At 36.1% G+C, this 25025-nt stretch overlaps 1 protein-coding gene across 5 annotated transcripts in view; it reads right to left on the reverse strand.

Annotated features, from left to right (window-relative positions):
* The window catches only part of CRPPA (CDP-L-ribitol pyrophosphorylase A), a 362372-nt gene that overhangs the window by 32035 nt on the left and 305312 nt on the right, over positions 1-25025 (reverse strand). For 3 of the 5 annotated variants that reach the window (XM_044946504.2, XM_025290931.3, XM_025290928.3), the window contains one exon: positions 12130-12150. The exons of the other annotated variants lie outside the window; for them this stretch is intronic. In XM_044946504.2, coding sequence (XP_044802439.2) covers positions 12130-12150 — 21 coding nt within the window. The remainder of the gene's footprint in view (positions 1-12129; positions 12151-25025) is intronic. 5 annotated transcript variants of the gene reach the window in all.

A 25025-nucleotide genomic window follows, 5' to 3' on the forward strand; every position in this document is an offset into this window, starting at 1 on the left:
CCCTGGGGGCAAAATTCCCTCTGGTTGAAAACCACTGGATGAGAGGTAGAGAGAGCAATTATCTTTATATATAAAGCGAGAGGGACGTTGACTCAACTGGTGCAGCTAAGACCTATATGGGTCTTACATACATAATGAAGAAAACATATACAGAATTCACTTACTGATTCAAGCTTCTAGTTTGTATAATGGAAAAATAATACTCAAAAATGGAAATTAGAAAATTTATATTTTAATGAGGTGAGTGAAAGAGTGGGAAGAGAGATATTGGTTAGATGATCTCTTCATATGAAACCTAAGTCTACAGAGAATAATTAACTATAAAAACCTTTTCTGAACTGTTGACAGATAAAAATGAAAATAGAAGTAAATGATATAGCAATGGTCTGAAAATACAGGCAATCCGGTCATTCCTAAACTTGCTTTAGTAAATTATGACTGAATTTCAGCTAGATCAGATACAAATTTATCCCTTGTCAAAATATCAGAAATGTTCCTAAAATGATGCACAAAATTAAATCTAACCATAAAGCAAAGCTACCATGAGACATTCCATATTTAAGTGAACACTGTATCAAACTTTTCTGAAAAGTAAAGAGGGATTTTGCAGTTCACTTATATACTGTTTTCAAAGTCTGGATTTTTACATTATATTTCCTCAATACACTATTTAAAAGAGTAAATAAATTCCACTAGGTGTCCTTGGCCTAGATCTCAAAACCACTTTATTCCAATATATCTTAGCAAAGATGAAGAATTTTCTGCCTTTTGATGATCATGATTCTATCGTTATTGTTAGATGCTTTTGGTAATGCTCACAATGAAACAGAAAAGCTGTAAGTGTATGTTTTTAACAGGCATAATTTCAAATGCACAGCCAGAAGGTTTTAATAAATTAAAACAAGTACAGTGTCCAGCAGAAGGTTAATATATACGTCTGTAAAGACCCTTGTTGGACAGGTCCTTGAATACTTTGAGGTTAGGTAAGACTATTATATAAACTATATATTGAGCTTAATGCCTTGCAATTACGTTGTGTTATTTGTGAAAGCTCTTTCAACTTATTTGGAATTTTGCTTTCTCAACTGGCAGCAATTACATATTCAAAGACCACCAGAAATAATTCTTCCATCCCTTTTGGGATCCACAAGCTTGTTATGAACACCTAAGCAACTGTACAGGAACATTACACTTTGATAATAAACAAGGCCAGGGAGAAGATTTTTTTCCATTAGAAAAATTCCTGCTCATAAATAACTCAAAAATAAAAAGAGAAATGATAATTCCACCAACATAGGCAACTATCTGAAATCATAGCCACCCTGCACAGGATTTTGAAATTTTGAAAGCAACAGCTCACACAAATTAGTGACCACTGCTTGCCCTGTCAATCCATTCATCTAACAAAGCCTCCTCCATATGAGCAACCGCAAACATTTCTGATTTCAGTTGTTAATCTCCCATGAAAAACTATTTCCATACTATTTTTAACTTGTATATGGAAATGATTATCTGTTTATCTCTGAAGCATGAAAACTCTTACAGCACTCTTTATAATGTATTTATGTACCATTTTCCTTCTCATGTCCTTGTCGGAAGTATTCACATCTTCCTCCCAGAACAAAAGTTGAGAAGCAGGCTGATTTCTTTTTTTTTTATTATTATTATTATTTTACTTTACAATATTGTATTTTCAATTGGCTCCTTTTTTGTCTTCCAAATTCTCATGCTACTGGACCTACTTCTCAATAGCTTTTCAATTCTCCCTTCTTAGACAAAAAATGTAGTTGTGTGATACTTGGAAGAGTAGATTGTATGGCAAATGAAATTCATAATTCACCTGGACCACATATGTATAAAATTAAGTATTAATATTTTACTGTAAGTTAGAAATTGATATTTTAAAGTATAAGAAGCCTTTTAAGATAATTATGGATCTGAATGAAAATTTCTTGAATGCCCTTTTACCAAGTGTTTTAAATTAATTTAGTCACTTAATAATCATATGATATGAATATTATTTTATCTTTAAAGATGAGAAAAATTAAGGATCTCATGAAAGTTAACAGAGCAAATAAGTGATGGTCCTGTGTATTAAATCTAGTTCTATCTGAATTTCAAAAATAACATTTTTTCCTATGATTCCATACTCTATTCTTTCTGAATTAAGGACTCAGTTACCAATGAGACTGACTTCAAATAAGTAGAACCTGAAATAGTTATAAGAGCAGTTAATGCAAATGATTATGGAGAAACATATGGTATTTATTCTTAAGGAAACTCATAGTTTCACTTTGCAGTTTATTTCTATGGTGTCTTTTAGAGCTGTCTCTATTGCATCAAATACATGGAACACCAGCACTGCACACAGATTTCACAGAAGAAAAGAGCTATCCATTGTTTATTAAAATGGAATGAGAGAGGATGGTGAATTATATGCATAACCAATAGTATCATATTATTACTGTATATAAAATATCATAGTATAATTGCATTAATATTTTATACAGACTGTATATTAATTTTAATTATAGTGTTAATATATATTATATAAAGATATATATAACATATATGTGTAAATCTTTATAGATGATAAATCTTCTCATTAACCACCCCTCACTCTACCTCCATCTATAATGGATACCTCCTTTCTTCCATGAACTCTTCTCTGTGAAGTGCTGATGTTCCATATATTTGATACACACACATATATATTACACAAATATGTATATATTATATATGAAGTATCTATACATCATATATACTTTAATATATATGTATGTATATATAATATTTTAAAATCACAATCTGTAAAAGCAATTCCTACTATAAAAGCATTTCCTATGTCTGAGAGCTCTGATCTCTATAATTGGGGCCAAGCTTGAATTCACTAGGATAATTTCTTGAAACATTATATTACAGAAAACCTGATTAAGACACTACTTTATTTATTTATTTATTTATTTTTTATAGTATATACACATTTTTATTTTTTTATTTTTTTTTACTTTACAATATTGTATTGGTTTTGCCATACATCAACATGCATCTGCCACGGGTGTACACGTGTTCCCCATCCTGAACCCCCCTCCCGCCTCCCTCCCCATACCATCCCTCTGTGTCATCCCAGTGCACCAGCCCCAAGCTTCTGTGTCCTGCATTGAACCTGGACTGGTGATTCGTTTCTTATATGATATTATACATGTTTTAATGCCATTCTCCCAAATCATTCCCCCCCGCCCACAGAGTCCAAAAGACTGTTCTATACATCTGTGTCTCTTTTGCTGTCTCACATACAGGGTTGTCATTACCATCTTTCTAAATTCCATATATATGCATTATACTGTATTGGTGTTTCTCTTTCTGGCTTACTTCCCTCTGTATAATAGGCTCCAGTTTCATCCACCTCATTAGAACTGATTCAAATATATTCTTTTTAATGGCTGAGTAATAATCCATTGTGTATATGTACCATGGCTTTCTTATCCATTCATCTGCTGATGGACATCTAGTTTGCTTCCATGTCCTGGCTGTTATAAACAGTGCTGCAATGAACATTGGGGTACATGTATCTCTTTCAATTCTGGTTTCTTTGGTGTATGCCCAACAGTGGGATTGCTGGGTCGTATGGCAGTTCTATTTCCAGTTTTTTAAGGTATCTCCACACTGTTCTCCACAGTGGCTGTACTAGTTTGCATTCCCACCAACAGTGTAAGAGGGTTCCCTTTTCTCCACACCCTCTCCAGCATTTATTGCTTGTAGACTTTTAGATTGCAGCCATTCTGACTGGCGTGAAATGGTACCTCACTGTGGTTCTGATTTGCATTTCTCTGATAATGAGTGATGTTGAGCATCTTTTCATGTGTTTGTTAGCCATCTGTATGTCTTCTTTGGAGAAATGTCTATTTAGTTCTTTGGCCCATTTTTGGATTGGGTCATTTATTTTTCTGGAATTGAGCTGCAGGAGTTGCTTGTATATTTTTCAGATTAGTTGTTTGTCAGTTGCTTCATTTGCTATTATTTTCTCCCATTCTGAATGCTGTCTTTTCACTTTGCTAATAGTTTCTTTTGGTGTGCAGAAGCTTTTAATTTTAATTAGATCCCATTTGCTTATTTTTGCTTTTATTTCCAATATTCTGGGAGGTGGGTCATAGAGGATCCTGCTGTGATGTATATAGAAAACTATAAAACACTGATGAAAGAAATCAAAGAGGGCACTAATAGATGGAGAAATATACCATGTTCATGGATTGGAAGAATTAATATAGTGAAAATGAGTATACTACCCAAAGCAATCTATAGATTCAATGCAAGCCCTATCAAGCTACCAACGGTATTTTTCACAGAGCTAGAACAAAAAATTTCACAATTTGTATGGAAATACAAAAAACCTCGAATAGCCAAAGCGATCTTGAGAAAGAAGAACAGAACTGGAGGAATCAACCTGCCTGACTTCAGGCTCTACTACAAAGCCACAGTCATCAAGACAGTATGATACTGGAACAAAGACAGAAATATAGATCAATGGAACAAAGTAGAAAGCCCAGAGATAAACCCACGCACCTATGGACACCTTATCTTTGACAAAGGAGGCAAGAATATACAGTGGAGAAAAGACAATCTCTTTAACAAGTGGTGCTGGGAATACTGGTCAACCACTTGTAAAAGAATGAAACTAGAGCACTTTCTAACACCATACACAAAAATAAACTCAAAATGGATTAAAGATCTAAACATAAAACCAGAAACTATAAAAATCTTAGAGGAGAACATAGGCCAAACACTCTCCGACATACAAGACACTACTTTAGAAAAAAGAGAACTGAAATTCAACTCTAGTGACCTGTACTGAACCTTTTTTATGTGGTTAAGGAGTGGAAAGGGCTTCCCTGATTGCTTAGTGGTAAAGAACCTGTCTGCCAAAGCAGGAGAGTTGGGTTCTATATCTGAGTGGGAAAGATCCCCTGGTGAAGGACATGGCAACCGACTCCAGTATTCTTGTGTGGAGAATCCCCATGGACAGAGGAGCCTGTCAGGCTACAGTCCTTGAGGCACAAAAGAGTTGGACACAACTGAGCGACTAAAAGAACAACAAGGAGTGGAATGGATAAATAGCAAAGGAGAGTTGAAATTTAGAAACAGCTAAACACAATCTCATGTTATTAGAATATGATTAAAAACACTATATAGTATTTAAATTTTCCAACAAGATTTAAGATTTAAATCTTATTCCAACAAGAGGTTTACCTTTCTAACTTCAACTGACATTATATTTGCATTTTTCACTAAAATATTTGATTCTATTATTTCCTATAAGCATTTCAGAAAATGCTTGAGAGAACAGAAAAACAACTGGAGAGTAAATCTAATGAATAACGCTAAGCTACATTTAAAGATAACTATGATCTTTGCTTTTTCATTACCATATTGTATGAAGTATACAAACAATGCATGATGAATTGTAAACTGCACATCTGCAATTATAATCTTGCATAAAAAATGAGCACTGAGTGCTGAATAAACTAACAATGCTTTATTAAAACTTCAGGAAATTATCCTGTAGGAAACAATGTTTCACAACATAAGCTTTATTTATTTTTGAAGTGGAAAAAATTATGTAAATTTAAAACAACAGTAAAACCAATATGCTATAAAAATATGCAACATTAATAGAACACGAGCTGCCAACTGTTCATATATATCTAACATATTTCTCTAAATGTACTGCTTATAGCTGAAGATGTTTATGTGAAAACAAGATCACTATTTCTAGAGAATATCTGCTGTTTACTTACCCTCCCTCACAATAATCTTTCAGGTAAGACAAATCACCTGCAGCTAAAATACCTAAAATTTCTGAAGAAAAGGATTTGGCTATTAAAGAGCAGAACTGACAAAGGTACTATATCTTGGGGTGAGTGGAAAAAGTTACAACTACCTTTGAATGTAGCCTGAGAAATACAAAATAATAAATTTGCAGTACCTTCAAAAACTATTAACCAAGAATGTTTTAGAATCATTCAAGAGTTTTTAAGTGATCATCAGAAGTTATCCAGATTATACCCCAAGTCCACAGTTACCTGTATTAAACTGTGTTTCATGTTTTATCTTATATCACTGAGGTGTGAAAACTCATGATAACTGCAATCTTACAGAAGCTCCAAAACATAAACACAAGGGAAAAAATATAATTTGATGACCCTAGTATACCTTTCTAGTGATAAAAGTGTCTAAATATTGTGAAATCATTTTTTAAAATAGAGGGTTTTCCTTAAAATGATGTTGTATTTGAATGGTATAGAGTAAGAATCATAGTAGTTAAAGAAGCTACTAAAAAATTTAAGGGACCTATTTACTCTCTTTCTGAGCGACTTCCTTCATATGAGAAAGTTGTCAGGTCATTAACTGAGGAAGAGTCAATGTAAAGTATTAGAAAGAATATGAGGAGGAGGAACTGACAATCTAGGTGAAGATCTGGGATGTGAAAACATTGTGACCTTTGGCATCTCATTTAGCTTTTCCAATTCTCATCTTAGAAGAGAGACAACAAATCCTAACTTGTCTACTGCTGAACCTGTCTCATCTACAACCAGAAGTTTTCTAAAGTGCAAATGAGAGTTCTAAGAAAGCCCTGATCAAATACAACATTTTATGAAGTTAATGCTCATATGTTTTATCACTGATTCTCTTTATACTATTGTGGAAAAAAAGTTTAAAAATAAATACTACTTTATATCATGTTCTTTTTTTCCTAAGCAACTATTAACACTAAAGTGATTTAAAATACAAAGGTGATACCAAAATCAGATACATTTTCTTTCTCTTGCACTTAGCCTACACTTGTCCTTAGATCCATGGTGCCTGGCATACAGTAGGCACTTAGCAAAAACTGATCCATAAAGGAAGGAAGGAATATAAATTGTTACCTCTTGTATTACCCAGAGAGAAACTTGCTATGTGCAATAGTTAAAGAGTTAACATAACTTAAATATTCCCAACTTAGATACTGGCATAATTTTCTATTTTGGAATTCTAAGACTAACCATATATAGTTGCCGTGTTTTTCCAGAGCAGAAAGTATGCTCCAAAATACAGAGAAGTGCCATGGCTACCAGACTTATATAGTCTGGCCAACTGTACTTCCCCCCAGGCATAATTAGCTTAAAGTTTACTACTATTTTGCCATTATTAAAATTCTTTGATTAAAAAAAAGTCAAGTAGAGTTAATGCTCTTAATAAAGCATACCCAAAGGAACATGGGGTCGCTAAAAGTCAGACACGGCTGAGCGAATTCACTTTCACTCTACTAAAGGAACACTACATAGGTTTGGGCAAAATAATTAAAATCCACGTACCATATTTATGTCATTCATTAACTTACTATCATATGACTGGTTTTTAAGAAGCATTATCTTATTTCCTTTATTCATATAAATTATTATGCAGAGACATAAAAAATAAACTCTCAAGCTAAATCACCTCAGTTAAGAGCCAGGTTAGGAGGACAGAATTGAAACTTCTCTGGCCCACTTGCTACCCACAAAAGCTCCAGAGGGGACCTGTCAAATTTTTCTGTAGAATGAAAACCACAATCTTATATAAAACTTTTATCTCAGTCTTGTAAGAACAGCCTTTTCTAATTCATAGGGAAACATTCATGAGGTTTTATATTTCCCAGAATTTCCTGTATATGTTTCAATAATCACATTATAAATTTTTTATAATAAAATACACATTTATTATAAACCTGCCATTTTTAACAACTAAAATGTCTTCACATTTGGAATGTTAAGCAGTTAATAGCTACTGAGAACTGTTCATTCATTTTTTTAAACAGCTAGTATTTTAGTACCTAGTATACCTTAGGCACTAAAGACAGGTGTAAAATATTTCACAAGGAAATGGAACCAAAGCACATTTTGGTTATTAACACCTAAGACTGGTCAACGAATCTTCAATTCCAAACCTTAGCTTAGTTGGTCCTCCTCGCTTGGTCAGTTAGTTCCTCCATCTCCTCTTTCCACTTCAGTTGGAATCTTACACTAGGGGTCAGCAGACTACGGCCCTCAGAGCAAATCAAGGCTACCTCTTGTTTTGCAGTTAATATGTCATTGGAATGTGGCCATTTCATTCATTTGTTCTTTGTCTATGGCTATTTCGTGTTACAATGGCAGCATTAAGTACCCATAAAACCCCTATATCATCTTCCATCTTTTATAAGAAAACAATTTATAAAGAATATTTTGACACCTAAGCTTTAATTATACATTTTATTAAATATTTAATCAAGACTTGACATCTGAATTTTATGCAAAATACTAAGAAACAAACTTCTCTATATTTTCTTTTCTAATTTATGTAAATTAGTTAAGAAAATAGACTAAATGAGCCAACAGCTGTATGGAACTTTTGATATAGTAACCTACAAAGACTAACAAATCTAAAATATTAAACACAAAAGATTAAAGTAAGCTATGTAAATATAAATATTAAAACACTTCACTTTAAAGGGCAAAATAAAAAAGCATCATATGTATTCTACCTTTCACTATAATTCTTATCTTTTCCAGGCTAGTAATTATCACAGTGTTAGGAAGATTATTTATTGCACTGCATCTGAAAATGCCTGATAAGAAAAGCCCCAGGGAAGCAACTGTGTAAGTAAAATAGGCAAGCCTGGATCTTCCACTGAGTGCAAAGTATGCATGCACCTATCAACTGGGTTCTATATTAAATACAGGAGACCCTGGTGGCTCAGACAGTAAAGAATCTGCCTCCAATGCAGGTTTGATCCCTGGGTCTGGAAGATCCCCTGGAGAAGGGAATGGCAACCCACTCCAGTATTCTTGCCTGGGAAATCTCATGGACAGAGGAGCCTGGCGGACTACACTCCATGGGGTTACAAAGAGTTGGACATGACTGAGCAACCGACACTTTCACTATACTTAAGATGGAAAAGTCTTTAATGTCAAGAATAATGTTCTATATTTTATTAAACACACTGTATAGGAAGAGAAAGACTTTAAACATTGATATGTAAATTTAAATATGTATACCGATAAAACTGTTGATTTAGTCTTAGATAAACCATTCTTACAAAATAATCCCATTTCTTAAAGAAAAGCAAAATCCATGAGAAGAGTTTTCCTAGGTTTGTATTCACACACTGATATTTTAAATTTCTTTGGCTTCCTTCCTAGGCTACTCAAAATGCAACATGTTGGACAAGACTCTTGAGAGTCCCTTGGACTGCAAGGAGATCCAACCAGTCCATTCTGAAGGAGATCAGCCCTGGGATTTCTTTGGAAGGAATGATGCTAAAGCTGAAACTCCAGTACTTTGGCCACCGCGTGCGAAGAGTTGACTCATTGGAAAGACTCTGATGCTGGGAGGGATTGGGGGCAAGAGGAGAAGGGGATGACAGAGGATGAGATGGCTGGATGGCATCACTGACTCGATGGACGTGAGTCTCAGCAAACTCCGGGAGTTGATGATGGACAGGGAGGCCTGGGGTTCTGCGATTCATGGGGTCACAAAGAGTCGGACATGACTGAGTGACTGATCTGATCTGATGTTATAAATACAAAGGTGTAATAAATCTCCTCTTGAGAATAATGTATAATTCAAAATTCCATTGTGTGTTAAATTCTAATGAGGTTTCAAGCACTTTTAGATTTTAGCATGTTAATGGGTTATAAAATCGCCAGAGCAAAGAGCAATGAATTTTAACCCTGCCGCTGCTGCTGCTGCTGCTACAGCTAAGTCACTTCAGTCGTGTCCGACTCTGTGCGACCCCAGAGACGGCAGCCCACCAGGCTCCCCCGTCCCTGGGATTCTCCAGGAAAGAATACTGGAGTGGGTTGCCATTTCCTTCTCCAATACATGAAAGTGAAAAGTGAAAGTGAAGTCACTCAGTTGTGTCTGACTCTTAGCGACCCCATGGACCACAGCCCACCAGGCTCCTCCGTCCATGGGATTTTCCAGGCAAGAGTACTGGAGTGGGGTGCCATTGCCTTCTCCGATTTCAACCCTAGTTCACCTATAATTTGGTTTCTTCATGCTCAAACAATGATTGTAATAAGATTTCACCAAACTGATTTAAAGATGAATAATAAATGCCTGAAATACATCAAGAAAATAATTGTGGTAAATATTTGTAACTGGGTAGGCTTGGCAGTTCTACACTTTAGTTCGATCTCCTATAAAAAATGATGGGAAAAAAACAATGTTGGGAAAATTTTAAAAATAATCTTCATCTTGTAACTGGCTGGGTTAATGAGTACAAAGCACTGAGAACAGTGCAAGGCATATGGCAAGCGGTGTACAAAGTCTAAATCATGATCATTTCCACCACTATCATCCCATCTTAGAAATAAAACAGCACAAACAAAACAAACTCATCTAGAGACAAATTTCCTCTCTAGGAGTGAAGCACTTGAAAGTAAAAGTGGCTTACATGTATGCTTCTAGGTATTAAAAACCTGAAAATTGCCACTATTCAGGAAAGCTTTTATGATAAGACATCCAGAGAATTAAAAACTTCTCTTATGCAGCAATTTTGAGACTAAAATCTGTAGAAAAATGAGACCAAAAACATGCAGCACAAAAATCTAAGGATTTTTATGAGATCCATTTAAGGAAGAGGTAAGAAGGATGCTAAGTATTTCTCCATGAAATAAGGTCTGTGCTGTGCTTAGTCGCTCAGCGTGTCTGCCTCTTTGTGACCCCAGGGACTGTAGCCCACCAGGCTCTTCTGTCCAAGGGGATTCTCCAGGCAAGAATGCTGGAGTGAGTTGCCATGTCCTCCTCCAGGGGATCTTTTCAATCCAGGGATCAAACTCAGGTCTCCTGCATTGTAGGTGGATTCCTTATCATCCAAGCCACCAGGGAAGCCCAGAAACAAGGTCATGGCTACCTAAGGAGACCTACACATAGGTCACTGGATATGTGACATCAAACACTGAACATTTAATTCTAGGTGAAGTATTACAAATAGAGTGTATTTCTCTCTGACAGACGGATGACTACCTATAGTTTCCCTAGTCACATGCAAAGCACTAATGTATCAATCGCTCACTTAATGGTAGCACTGTGCCAATGGTATGAGCAACAGAATCAGATATGGTCAGATATTTTAGCTGTGGTATGCGGACAGTTTTTAGAAAAGACATAGTAGGGGGATGACCTAGGAAACTATCCCAGCTCCTGCCTTATAATGATCACAGCAACAATGAAGAAAGAAAGTGCGAAACACCAGAAGAGTTAGAATTCAGAGCATTTAGTTACTGGCTCTATCTGGAACATGGAGAATAATTAGAAGTGATTCTTGGATTCAGGTAACTGGAAGAACAGTGGCTCCCCTAAAAAGTAGCAGTGATGGGAGAATACAACAGCTCAGATTCCTTATCTATAATACTGGAAGGAATGCTACATCATGGAAATATCATAAAGCATGGAAGGGTGGGAGGGAGGTTCAAGAGGGAAGAGACATATGTATACCTATGACGGATTCATGTTGATGTATCACAGAAACCAATGAAACACTGTAAAGCAATTATCCTCCAAATAAAATAAATAAACTTTTGTTAAAAAAAAGAAAGATAAAGCATGAAGACTAAGCAGTGTGGCATACAAAAGCAAGGTTTCAACCTGCTGGCCAATACTATCTAAATGGAACGAATGGCCCTTGAGCAAGGTAACTACGGTAAAATTTGCAATCAAGGGCAAGTTGATTCATGTAGCTGATTTACAGTCTCATATAGTATATAAATTTTACATACAATTTGTTCTATAGATAAATGTCACAATATTCAATCACCATCTATTATACATAACTGAGTAAAATGGGCAGAACTTTTGAACCTCATCTAAATGTTCCTATTATAGTATGATTTTGGACACAAATATAGTTCTGTCGAGTCATTAGTATGTATTCAAAATAAATGAGAGCATGCACAATTTTTACTAGAGCTACCATGAGTACTTTGGAAACAGGCTAGTTAGAATCAAATGGCATATAATAGTAGTAATCATAACAATAATGATAATAATTAAATAAAAAATAAACTTATAAAACTAAAGATGCTGAGAATTCTTCCTAAATCCCTCCAAATATAACAAAAATCTTACCAAACCTCTGTTGTTCTCTACCTGCAAAATGTAAAGAAGAAAATAAAGGGTTTAATTGGAAATTTTATCCTCATAAGGCCTCAGTACATGTGTAAATTTATGTCTGAAGACATTTTTCCAAATAGCATTCCATGATGTATATAGTATATTCTGTGATAAAAGGGAGTCATGGTCAACAAAACATGAGGAATAATTAATTAATCTAACTTTACTGCCTCCCTACCCAGAATCTTTTATAAGCCAATATAGATTGTGAGTCTCCCCAAGTGGAATACAGTACTATCATTGCGCAAATCAATTTGATCATGAAGTAATTTCCTTTTAGGGGAAGTGGGGTGGAGAAAACACTATTGGGAATCAATGCCTTAGGTTATTTCACATCAGTTTCAAGACAGTACGTCATGTGAGCTTCACAACAACCAGAGAAAAAGGCAGAGCAGATAAGGATCCAACTGGTGATAAGAAAATTTAAATTAAAAAACATAATGCAAGAAGCCAATAGTGAGATTGACCGACAGATTTATTCAGTTTCAATCTAGCAATGTGGTTTTATTAACCAAGACAATTTCTGATCTTAAGGAGAATACCACCCACAAGCTGGAGAAACTAATGTCTATGCCAAATATGACATACTCTTCTACACTGTAAAACAGTCATGGTACAGCTGACTTACTCTCTAACTTTGCAATATTAAGCTATTTGAAAATATCTTTTGTAAGTTAAGTCTAAATGGGGCAGCAGTCAAAGTTATTAAAGCATGTGCCAAGTGAAGTTTTGATATCCCAGGAACTTTCTGTGATATCGAGACTTAAAACTCTCTTGGTAGAGACGAGAAGTTTGTGTGGTAGTTAGCCACAAGACAGAGGAAGGCAAAAATAGCATCTTTCGAAGAGAAGTAACATTTCTGAAACAACAATCTGCTGCTAGTTCTTCCACGACAACCTTCATAAGAGACCAGTAAAATGCTTGAGAAATTATTAACTGCAGATTTGCTTTAAGAGTCAAAATGCAGTTTGCACGTTTCATATTAAATTATAAAAAGTATATATAGTCATTCATTATCTTATGTAAGAAACCCAGCCCCAACAACAGCAAAAAATCTTCCTGGGAACTTCAAACCAGAAAAAATAATTCATATTTTGTTAAAACACATACCCTACATACACAGACAGACACACACAGAAACACAGACTTCATTATGAATTTTAGGAACCTGAAGAATATACAAAGGATATGGAATATCTCTTCACCAAGATCATGATCTACAGAACACGACCCACCACACTCAAGGTACTTTATTATACTGTTAATATCTAATTAATCTAGGTAGTGGCATATTTATAATCTTGTTACCATATTTAAAAATACATATATCTCCCTTATGCGCCTCCCTCATAGCTCAGTTGGTAAAGAATCCACCTGCAGTGCAGGAGACCCTGGTTCGATTCCTAGGAAGGGAAGATCTGTTGGAGAAGGGATAGACTATCCACTCCAGTATTCTGGCCTGGAGAATTCCATGGACTGTATAGTCCATGGGGTTGCAGAGAGTTGGACACAACTGAGTGACTTTCACTTTCACACTTTTCATATCTCCCTTTTGGGCTTCCCTGGTGGCTCAGATGGTAAAGAATCCACCTGAAGTGCAGGAGACCTGGGTTTCGATCCCTGGGTTGGGAAGATCCTCTGGAGGAGGGCATGGCAACCCACTCCAGTATTCTTGTCTGGAGCATCCCCAAGGACAGAGGAGCCTGGAGGGCTACAGTCCATGTGGTCACAAAGAGTCGGACATGACAGCAACTAAGCACACACAGCATATCTCCCTTTTATACTCCTTAAGTTACATCACAAACTTACTTCATTTTGTTTAACATTGTTACTTAATCTGCAAGAATTTAAAAAATGTTTAGTACACAAAGGTTTTTATTTAATATTATGTACTTGCATCTATTCTAAACAACAAGACCATGATTTAAACTTATGAGGTTAATTCAGTGCTCTGTGGTGATCTAAATGAGAAGGAAATAAAAAAAAAAAAAAAGAGGAGATATATATGTGTAACTGATTCACTTTGCTGTACAGTAGAAACTAACACAACATTGTAAATAAACTATGTTGTTGATATTTAACTACTAAGTCATGTCCGACTCTTTGCAACCCCATGGACTATAGCCTGTCAGGCTCCTCTGTCCATGGGATTTTCCAGGCAAAAATACTGAAGTGGGTTGCTATTTCCTTCTCCAGGGGATCTTCCCAACCAAGGGATCAAACCTGAGTCTCCTGCATTGGCAGGAGGATTCTTTACCACTGAGCCACTCGGGAAGGCCCCAAACAACTATACTACAATCAATACAAATTAATTTTAAAAATAAATAAATTTATGAAATTAAATTTTAACATTTCTCACATTCCGTTTGTAACTTCTTATGTCATTAATATATAATACTTTCTTTCCAGCTTCTAAAAATAACCTGTAAGTTATCCTTACCACTATTAAGTGCTTACACATTAGTTGTCATTTTCTGCCCTAACAAATTAGCAAAAATTTAGTGGCTTAAAACAATACAAATTTATCTTAAGAGTTCTGCAGCTGAGAAGAATAACACAGATGTCACTGGGATAATAGCTCTAGCAGAGAACCCATTTCTGTGCTTTTGACAGCCTCAAGAGGTTACCCACATTCTTTGGCTTGTGGCCCCTTCCATCTCCTAAGCCAGCAATAGCTGGTTAAGTCTTTTTCTCACTTCCTATCATTCTGAAAATTCTGACTCCCTCTTCCACTTACTGAAACATACACATTACCAAATGTAAAATGAGATAGCCAGTGGAGATTTGCTGTTTGACACAGGGAGCTCAAACCCAGTGCTTTGTGACAACCTAGAGGGGTAGGATGGAGTCAGAAATGGGAGAGAGGTTCAACAGGGAGAGGACATACGTATATCAATGGCTGATTCATGTTGATGTATGGCAGAAACCAACATAGTATTATAAAATAATTATCCTCCAATAAAAATAAATTAAAAAAAAAAAAACACATTGGGCCCACTCAGATCACTTAGCATGACTTCCCTGCTTGAAGGTCAGCTGATTAGCAATCTTGTTTTCATGCGCAACCTTAATTCACCTTTCCCATTTCAAGTATCATATTTACAGGTTGCAGAAGTTAGACCCAGGACATTTGCTGGGGAACCACTATCCTGCTTACTAGAGTCAGCCACAAACTCCTCCTTTATATGCTGTCAATCAGTATCTGTCTTTAGGTTTTTCTACTTAGGACTTCCCTGGTGGTGTAGCAGTAAAGAATCTGCCTGCTACTGCAGGGAACACTGGTTCCTGCTACTGCAGGTTCAGTCCCTGGTCCAGGAAGATCCCACAGGCTGCAGGGCAACCATGCCTCTGTGCCACAACTGCTAAGCTTGTGTGCCACAACTGCTGAAGGTCACGTGCTTAGAGCCCATGCTCCACAACAAGAGAAGCCACCGCGACGAGAAACTTGCGCACTGCAACTAGAGAGTAGCCCTCACTTGCTGCAACTAGAGAAAAGCCCATGCGCAGCAATGAATGCTCAGCACAGCCAGGAATACATTAATAAAAAATTGTAAAAGGCATTTCTCTTTAAAGAATGTTTACTAAAGTCTTCAAATAATAGCAAAAGAGTAGATGGTTTGTTTACAGAAAATCGAGGATGAAAGCTTTAAGTGACTCAGTTAAGACCTTCAGCATAACATCATTTCAGAAATGTTAACAGAACACAATGAACAAATTTGAAATCATGAAACTAGGATGATCTAACAGGTGCCATTCCTACCTTCTCTCAAAAAGAAGCAATTCCCTGGCTTCCATAAAAGCATCTGCTTGATGCCTGCCACATGCCTCTCATCTGTCTCCTTTATAAACGCCCAAGGATTCACCTTTTAAATTAAGCCTTCTATCAGTAGCCTGATATAAATACACACGGTTACAACATCCCCACAGTCTTTTGTGCGTGACTCTGCCAAGCATAGTTATTAAGACTGATGTCATTTGTGCAGTAGCTGCTTAATGACCTATATTGAAAAATTAATCAAGTAACAGAACTTTGCTTTCAAGAAAAATAAAACATGAATTTTTCTCACCTAAATTAAGTTATACTTTAAGCTCCTTGATGGTCAGAACATGTTTGTCTTAGTGTATATCACAGGTTCCAGCACATAGCATGGATCCAAAAAATAATTGTTCAAAGAATAAATGAAGACGTATTAACATGTACCTTAAGCCTTCTACCGTTTTTGTCCTTACTTGCCTAACAATCTCCTAGAACTCGCATTATATAAATTTTGCTTTAGTTAAAAATCCAACATTCAGTCATAATTTAGAAATATTTACTGAGTGCCAACTATGTGTCAGGCTTGTCAGATTCCTTATTAATACCATGGCAGTTTAGTTCCTGCCTTCATGTCTATAATTTGTGGTCTTTCAGAATTTTCCACCTTAGTTGATGTTGATATCTATTCGATGCTGATATCTGTTCCAAGAATTATTTCTCAATCATCTCAAGCAGAAACGACGTGTCTTTTCCAGTCCTCAATATTGCCTGTTCAACTCACCATTTACACTGCCTCACACAGAAATTATTTATATGAACATTTCATCTCTCCCAGTGCAATTTCTTATAAAGTCCCTTGTAAGTTATTGTACACACACAATAGTTGGACACATGTTTTTCCCTTAAAAGTATAACCTCTACAAAAACTTAGGAAGGATATTTTCTCATTTTCATTGACATAGTTATTTTCTTTTTATCAACAGTGAAATATTTATGAATTTTGGCCAATAGAAAATATTTAGACTGTGATTATAAAGAAAAACTACAGTGCTGTGGGTAAATATACAGTCATTACTTATGTGCAGATAGATAATATTTATTTCAATCACCCCTATATGCCAAAGAAACTACAATACACAAAGTTCTCCTCCAAGGGCCAACCATTACAATCTGTCTATACTAATTTATGTGTTTGGGCTTCCCTGTGGTAAAGAACCCACCTGCCAAGCTGGATATGCGAGTTCAATCCCTGGGTCGGGAACATCCCCTGGAGAAGGAAACGGCAACCCACTCCAGTATTCTTGCCTGGGAAATCCCACGGACAGAGAAGCCTGGTGGGCTGTAGCCCATAGGGAAGCCCCAATACTTTGGCCACCTAATGCAGGGGGCCGACTCATTGGAAAAGACCCTAATGTTGGGTAAGATCAAAGGCAACAGGAGAAGGAGGAAGCAAAGGATAAGATGTTTAGATAGCATCACCAACTCAATGGACAGGAATAACTCCGGAAGGCAGTAAAGGCCAGAGGAAAGTGCTGTGCTGCAGTCCATGGGGTCAAAGAGTGTGACACGACTTAGTGACTGAACGACAACGATGTCTTTCCATTGGCTGACATTTGGAGCAATTGTGATATTACCAAGAGATTTATCCTATTATACCTTCCATCACAAGGAAAGTGAGAGAAAGCCAGTGCAAGATATACAATTAAAGACAGAATTCATGTATACCTATGGCTGATTCATGCCGAGGTTTGACAGAAAACAAAACTCTGTAAAGCAATTATCCTTCAATTAAAAAAAATAAAATAAAATAAAACACACACAAAAGACAGAATTCAAAATAAAATTCAAAAAATATATTTTATATGCCAGTTTATGTTTTTCTATAAAGTAAATGGAGATTTATTTGTAATATTTTGTGTCGTTAATACAACAACAGCACAAAAATTTTGCACATGCATGATAGGAAGGAGTGGCCCTTGGTACAGTATGTTTGAGCCTAAAACATTAAGTGACAATAGATGTGTGGGCCAGATTAGGTAGATTGTGCCCAAGAGAATGTGGCCACAGTTGGCAAGTGAACTAAGACTTGATCTGGAAATAATCGTCACCTCTCACTCCTAAACCTTTCTAATAAGTAACACCATCTCCTCAAGAAAGGGTACTGATGCAGACGTATGGAGTACGCTCAGTTCTTCAAAAAGTGTCTTGCCAACTAACATTTTTAAAATGCTCCCCAAACCTTCTGAAATAAACAAGCCTGCCAAATACAATAAAAACAAAACAAAAAAAAATACAATAAAAACAAAAACAAAACAAAACAAAAAAAGTTGATATGCTACAGTAAAACAAGTGGATAAGCAATAAAGTACATGAAAAACATTTCACATCATGCATAGGAGAAAACAATTTCAATGGTAAACAAAAATCAAATGCTGTCTCAGTTAAGTTTTCAAAACATCTAATGTACCCTTTAGGCTTGAGGCAATTTGTATCCAGAAAAATGAATATTGTCTGATAAGGATCAGTAAAACCTCAAATTTATTTTTAAAGTTAACTATTTCCAAGTTTGAAAATTCCTTCTATTTTATTTCATTTATACTTAATCCCCTGGAGAATGGCAACCCACTCCAGTATTCTTGCCTGGAGAATTCCATGGACAGAGCAGCCTGGTGGGCTACAGTCCATGGGGTCAGAAAAAGCTGGACACGACTGAGTGGCTAACATATGAAACCTACATGAAGGAAGAAAATGCCTTAGCTTTTACACTGCCTCTCGATTCCATGAGCTGCCTTTTGTAAGAGTCACTGTAATTGTAATATCATTGCTGTAAACAGAGGAAAATCAATAGCAGATTCAAGTCATAATTTCATACATTAACCATGAAACCAGATTTTAGAAAAACAAAGATGGAATTAAAAATAATTAGTTATATATGGATTCCCTGATAGCTCAGATGGTAAAGAATTCTTCTACAGTACAGGAGACCTGGGTTTGATTCCTAGATTGGAAAGACCCCCTGGAGGAGGGCATGGCAACCCACTCGAGCATTCTTGCCTGGAGAATATCATAGACAGGGGAGCCTGGTGGGGCTACAGTCCATAGGGTCACAAAGAGTCAGACACTTCTGAACAACTAATACATCAACAAATGCATTATTTTACTAACTCGCCAAGAATCAATCATTGGTGATTTGGAAGGAACTGAGTCGATCCATATTCACCTAGGATTAATCCCAGGAATCACTCTTTTTGAATGCTTTCCAGAGAAGCCATGAGTAGCCAGGCTAGGCTCTTGCTAGTCGAGATCACATAGAATGTAAAGGGTTTAAATGTTGAAGAAGTGGAAACTTCTCTTTGTATCCTATCCTGCCACAGCACAGAAAGATAGCCCCGTCTATGACAGTCTTATAGAATGCAGGATCTAGAACAACATTCTGCAAGGAATGTGCAGGAAACATGCACACATCCTCTTCATGCTATCTATCACCAGTGAAATGACCACTGACAGAGGAATGGATAAAGAAGTGGTGGTACATACAGATACAATGGAATATTGCTCAGCCATTAAAAAGAATGAAATGATGCAGCAACATGGATAGACAGTGAAATTGTCATACTGAGTGATGCAAGTTAGAGAAAGACAAATATATAACATTGCTAATATGTAGAATCTAAAAACTAAAAAAAGACACAAATGAATTCATTCACAAGGACAGAAACAAACCCATATGAACTTACAGTTACTGGGGGGGAAGGAGGGATAGTTAGGGAGTTTGGGATTGACATATACACATTACTATATTTAAAATAAATATCCAACAAGGACTTACAGTATTCAAAAATGGAGATGGGATAAGAGAATGATATAGCTGAGATGAGCCTGGCTGTGTGCTGATAATTCTTAAATCTAATTGATAGATTCATAAGGATTTATTACAGTACTCCTTCTAATTTGTGTATGTTTGAAATTTTCCATAATAATAAACTTTTTAAAAATTGTATTACTACATGTACAGGCATTGTATCAATACTGAGGAAATCAAGGTCCTTATTTTGTATTCTCCATTTTTTCAAAATTTAGCATTCAGATATAACAGTGTTTTTCATTAAAAAGATAATATGTGGTATCCCTATATACTAAAATAATTTCTTAGGTTACCAGAATATTCATCAATTAAAAATTACAATCAAGTTCTAACTATATCTATAAAAATCACTTGGCCTCCTAAAGAGAAAAATCAAGTATTACTAGAAGCTTAGTTTATCTCACTTGATAATTCTACATAAGATAAAACAGGTGCTATTTGATGAAGTATTTTATGCCATAACTATGTAAAATCTTGTATACTTAAATATTTTAATAAAATAAGTAAAACAATTTTTAGTGATTATATATTTATCACAAACCGTATGCTACACAATGTCAATGGAATATTTAGGGGACCAGGATTACTTGTTTTATTTCCTCTCAGTTGATGGATACTCAGAAACTTTCTTTTTACTTTAGCACTTCTAAAATTTATTTTAACTAGTCAAACAAAACCTCTCTGTCTTATTAAAGATACTGTTAAGATTAATATAAAGACTTTTCAGTGGAGGATGTTGAAGTGATTCTGATGCCAAATCACCATTTTTAAGGATGCTAAATGCCAGGACTAAACCTGCAGGGATCCCTTGACACATTCTGAAAACATGAACCCTGGCTTTTTAATAACTTTTCATCTCATATTGAAAATCTGGTATAAATAAGGAAGCACATTCTGCCATTTTTAGAATTAAAAAAACACCACAAAAGAAAAAAACTATGAATGAGAGTTAGGACTGTCAGTCAGCAAAATTTCCTGAGTGAGCACCACATGCTATAAAAAAATACTAAGGATCCCATATTCCAATCACTAATAAGAAATAATCAACAAATAGTTGCTTTCTTAAAATTCTGTTAAAGACACAGTTCAAAGAGCGGTACAATAAGATAGTGTAAATGGGATGGGTGTGGTGTCTCAGCACCTACATGAAATTGCCTATTTGTTAATTTGTTGTCCCTTTCAAGAGAGAGAATAGTTTCATTCATAACAAATATAAGACAAAATAACTTCAAAAATTTAAAAATCACCATCTGAAACCATCAACTTGCCAAAACCAAACTTGGGAGCACTCAATTTTTGTTTGCTTTGCTTAATAATCTAGATATATTTCTTGTAGATTTTGAAGGAATAGGCAAAAAATTATAAACTGTATGATTTTTACATAATACATATACACACACATAATGTACACTGTAGTGGGTGCACAGGAAAATAACCACTATCCTGACCACCAAGAGCCTGGTTTTGATTTGTACAGCACTAATATTACCAATTCAATAAAAATCTAATTATATATAATGCTTTATTCAAAATATCTGCAGAAATATTGATTTGGTTTATTAATACTTTGTATATTAAATTATTTTTAAATTTCTAATTAATATATGCATCCTAAGAGAAGGCAATGGCACCCCACTCCAGTACTTTTGCCTGGAAAATCCCATGGACGGAGGAGCCTGGTAGGCTGCAGTCCATGGGGTTGCTAAGAGTCGGACACGACTGAGTGACTTCACTTTCACTCTTCACTTTCACGCGCTGGAGAAGGAAATGGCAACCCACTCCAGTGTTCCTGCCTGGAGAATCCCAGGGACGGGGGAGCCTGGTGGGTTGCTGTCTTTGGAGTAGCACAGAGTCAGACACGACTGAAGTGACTTAGCAGCAGCAGCAGCAGAAAGTCTGATGCATTTTTTCAGAAAGAAAACCAGCTTTGTACGTTCTTCTGCATAAATTCTACTCTGTATTTTATGGTGTACTTGTTATTGCCTAAATTCTCAAAATAATTGGATTTTACATATTTAGAAATTCAACATTTAGGGCAAAGGAACACTTCCTTAGTAGCTTGTCTTATTTATGTTTAGTTTTAAGTAAAACAAACAATATACATTTAGGTTTATACACTAGATCTATTAGCCTACCAGAAAGATTTGTTGTCAATTTCTTTTCATAATTTCTTGCCTAAACTACCTGTAAGGTATTTAAACTATTATAATATGAATGTAAGTCAGTGATCAGCAAACTATTAGTGAGTCAGATCTGGCTTTGTGGCCTATTTTTCTTCAATCTATAAGCAGAGAATTATTTTTATATTTTTAAGGGGTTTTAAAATAATGGAAAAGAACATGAGTCAAAGATTGTATGTGACCCATGAAATCTAAACTGTTTACAGTCTGTTCCTTTATTGAGTACATTTGATGACTACTAGTATAAATAATTTCCTATCATTCTTTAAAATTAAAAACCTTATTTAGTCAACTCTCAGAATTTATTTACTGTATAAAGCAAGGCAATCCCCTAGAGAAGGGAATAGCTACCCACTCCAGTACTCTTGCCTGGAGAATCCCATGGACTGAGGAGCCTGGCGGGCTACGGTCCATGGGGCCACATAGAACTGGACTCGACTGAGCGACTGAGCACGCACACACACACAAAGTAATGCAAACTGCAGGCAAATGGCAGGCACAGATGCATCTACCAAGTCATATTTCTTACACTCGCCACACACAAAGGCCCCTAACTTGACCCATGCATCACAGATACCCAGCAGGTGCTACACAAGAGGTCTCACACTGACTTAGTTGTCTTTAAAATGGTCTCTCGTCACTGAAATTATGACAGACATTTTATGGAGGAGGAACAAGAACTTCTGGAAGGTTAAGTGATTTTTATCTAGAAAAAATAAATTGTGTGTAAAATGTGCTAATTAACATTTTCACCTTAAGTAACAATCAGATCAGATCAGATCAGTCGCTCAGTCGTGTCCGACTCTTTGCGACCCCATGAATCGCAGCACTCCAGGCCTCCCTGTCCATCACCAACTCCCAGAGTTCACTCAGACTCACGTCCATTGAGTCAATGATGCCATCCAGCCATCTCATCCTCTGTCGTCCCCTTCTCCTCCTGCCCCAATCCCTCCCAGCATCAGAGTCTTTTCCAATGAGTCAACTCTTCGCATGAGGTGGTCAAAGTACTGGAGTTTCAGCTTTAGCATCATTCCTTCCAAAGAAATCCCGGGGCTGATCTCCTTCAGAATGGACTGGTTGGATCTCCTTGCAGTCCAAGGGACTCTCAAGAGTCTTCTCCAACACCACAGTTCAAAAGCATCAATTCTTCATAACAATATAGCCCCCTAATTTTGAACTTTTCGACTTTCCCCAAGGGATAAATTCAAGGTAGAGGTGAGAAGCAACTGCTGGAATTAAAATGTGGAGCATCACCAATTTCTTCCAGTGTTGTAGTCTAATTTTTTAATTAAAATAATGCCAGTCTGAATTGTATTTTATGTAGCAGAATGCAGACATTTAACCACTCAACTCATAATTATAATTATAGACTTGCATTTGAGACAATCGTATCCGGAAAGCCTTTCATTGAGTAAATTGTTTAAAATTTAATGATATGTGGCTCTCAAGTGATTTATTACATTTAAGTAGTCCAACCACAAGTGGCAATAAATAACTTCATGGGGGTGGTGGCCTGCTGCCCACTACTTGTATTGGGGTGTGCCAAAACCAAATAAAAACAGTATTCAAGGTTTTATTTCCAGAACTTGAATATAAATAAATTTATTGAGCACTGGCTAAATATTATAGTCTTGATTCCCCACATGAATTATATAATGAATGTGAAGGAATGCTTATAAGGAGTGTATCACATCTAAATACTCAGAACAACAAGATTAAACATTGTCATAGGACTGTAAGAGTAAAAAATACATGCCTATATATTAAAATATATAAATAATCACTGATATATCCATTTCTTCTGAGACTCAGTGAGTAGAGTAGAACTAGAGATTACATTTAAAATTTTCTTGTGTTTGAGACTTTCTAACAAAACATGCAAGTGTTTTTAATGCAGTTCTCTTTAATTAACACTGATATTTTACTATTGATTCTTAAAGTTTTTAAAAACACGGTTATTGGTCTTGAATAGTAATGTACTGCTGCATGATGTCCATTGTTCTATTTATTTCTTCTACCAAACCATGAGCCAGCTATTTATATCATACATAATCAACATAAATCAACTGCCACCTCATTTTAATGGTACAAAGATGCCTCCAAATTATATTACTTTAATATCCAAGTGTGTGATGAGAGGACTTATCTCACTGAACAAACTATTGACCAGTTCAGATACTATAGAATTTAAAGTGTTGAGTCACATGATGAGCTCCTTAACAGATGTACAATAGAAACATGATGATAGATTTGGGGGAATTATAATTTAATAAAACCAAACAAAGAAAGAAAGCTGAGGGCCTTAGAATTGATGCTTTTGAACTGTGGTGTTGGAGAAGACTCTTGAGAGTCCCTTGGACTGCAAGGAGATCCAATCAGTCCATCCTAAAGGAGATCAGTCCTGGGTGCTCACTGGAAGGACTGATGAAGCTGAAACTCCAATACTTTGGCCACCTGATGCAAAGAGCTGACTCACTGGAAAAGACCCTGATGTTGGAAAAGATTGAAGGCAGGAGGAGAAGGGGATGACAGAGGATGAGATGGTGGGATGGCATCACCGGCTCAATGGACATGGGTTTGGATGGACTCCTGGAGTTGGTGATGGACAGGGAGGCCTGGCATGCTGTGGTTCATGGAGTCACAAAGAGCTGGACATGACTGAGCGACTGAATTGAACTGAAACAAACAAAAACATAAAGAGAAACAGAAAAGGGTTCTTTAACCTCAGTCTGAGAAGCAATACTCCGCAGGATATGGTAAGAATATGAGGGAATGTCAAAGGGAGGGGGCAACACAAATAAGTGTGATTAAGATCAACATAGATAATGTATACATTTCTTAAAGACTAAAATGTTGTTTTGTCATTAATGAGGCAAATACAAATGAAGCTAAACTCTGTATACTCTCAAGTTACTGAGAAGCAAAAAGTAACCACTACATAATTAAGCTATCTGGAATTAAGAAGGGTGTCTGGGTTAGTTTACTGGAGCTTTGGCCAAGGTTCAGACTCAAAAATAGCTCTAGGGTCAACACTCACTCTCAATTTATT

This window comes from Bubalus bubalis, chromosome 8, assembly GCF_019923935.1.
Source record: "Bubalus bubalis isolate 160015118507 breed Murrah chromosome 8, NDDB_SH_1, whole genome shotgun sequence".
Lineage (NCBI taxonomy): Eukaryota > Metazoa > Chordata > Mammalia > Artiodactyla > Bovidae > Bubalus > Bubalus bubalis.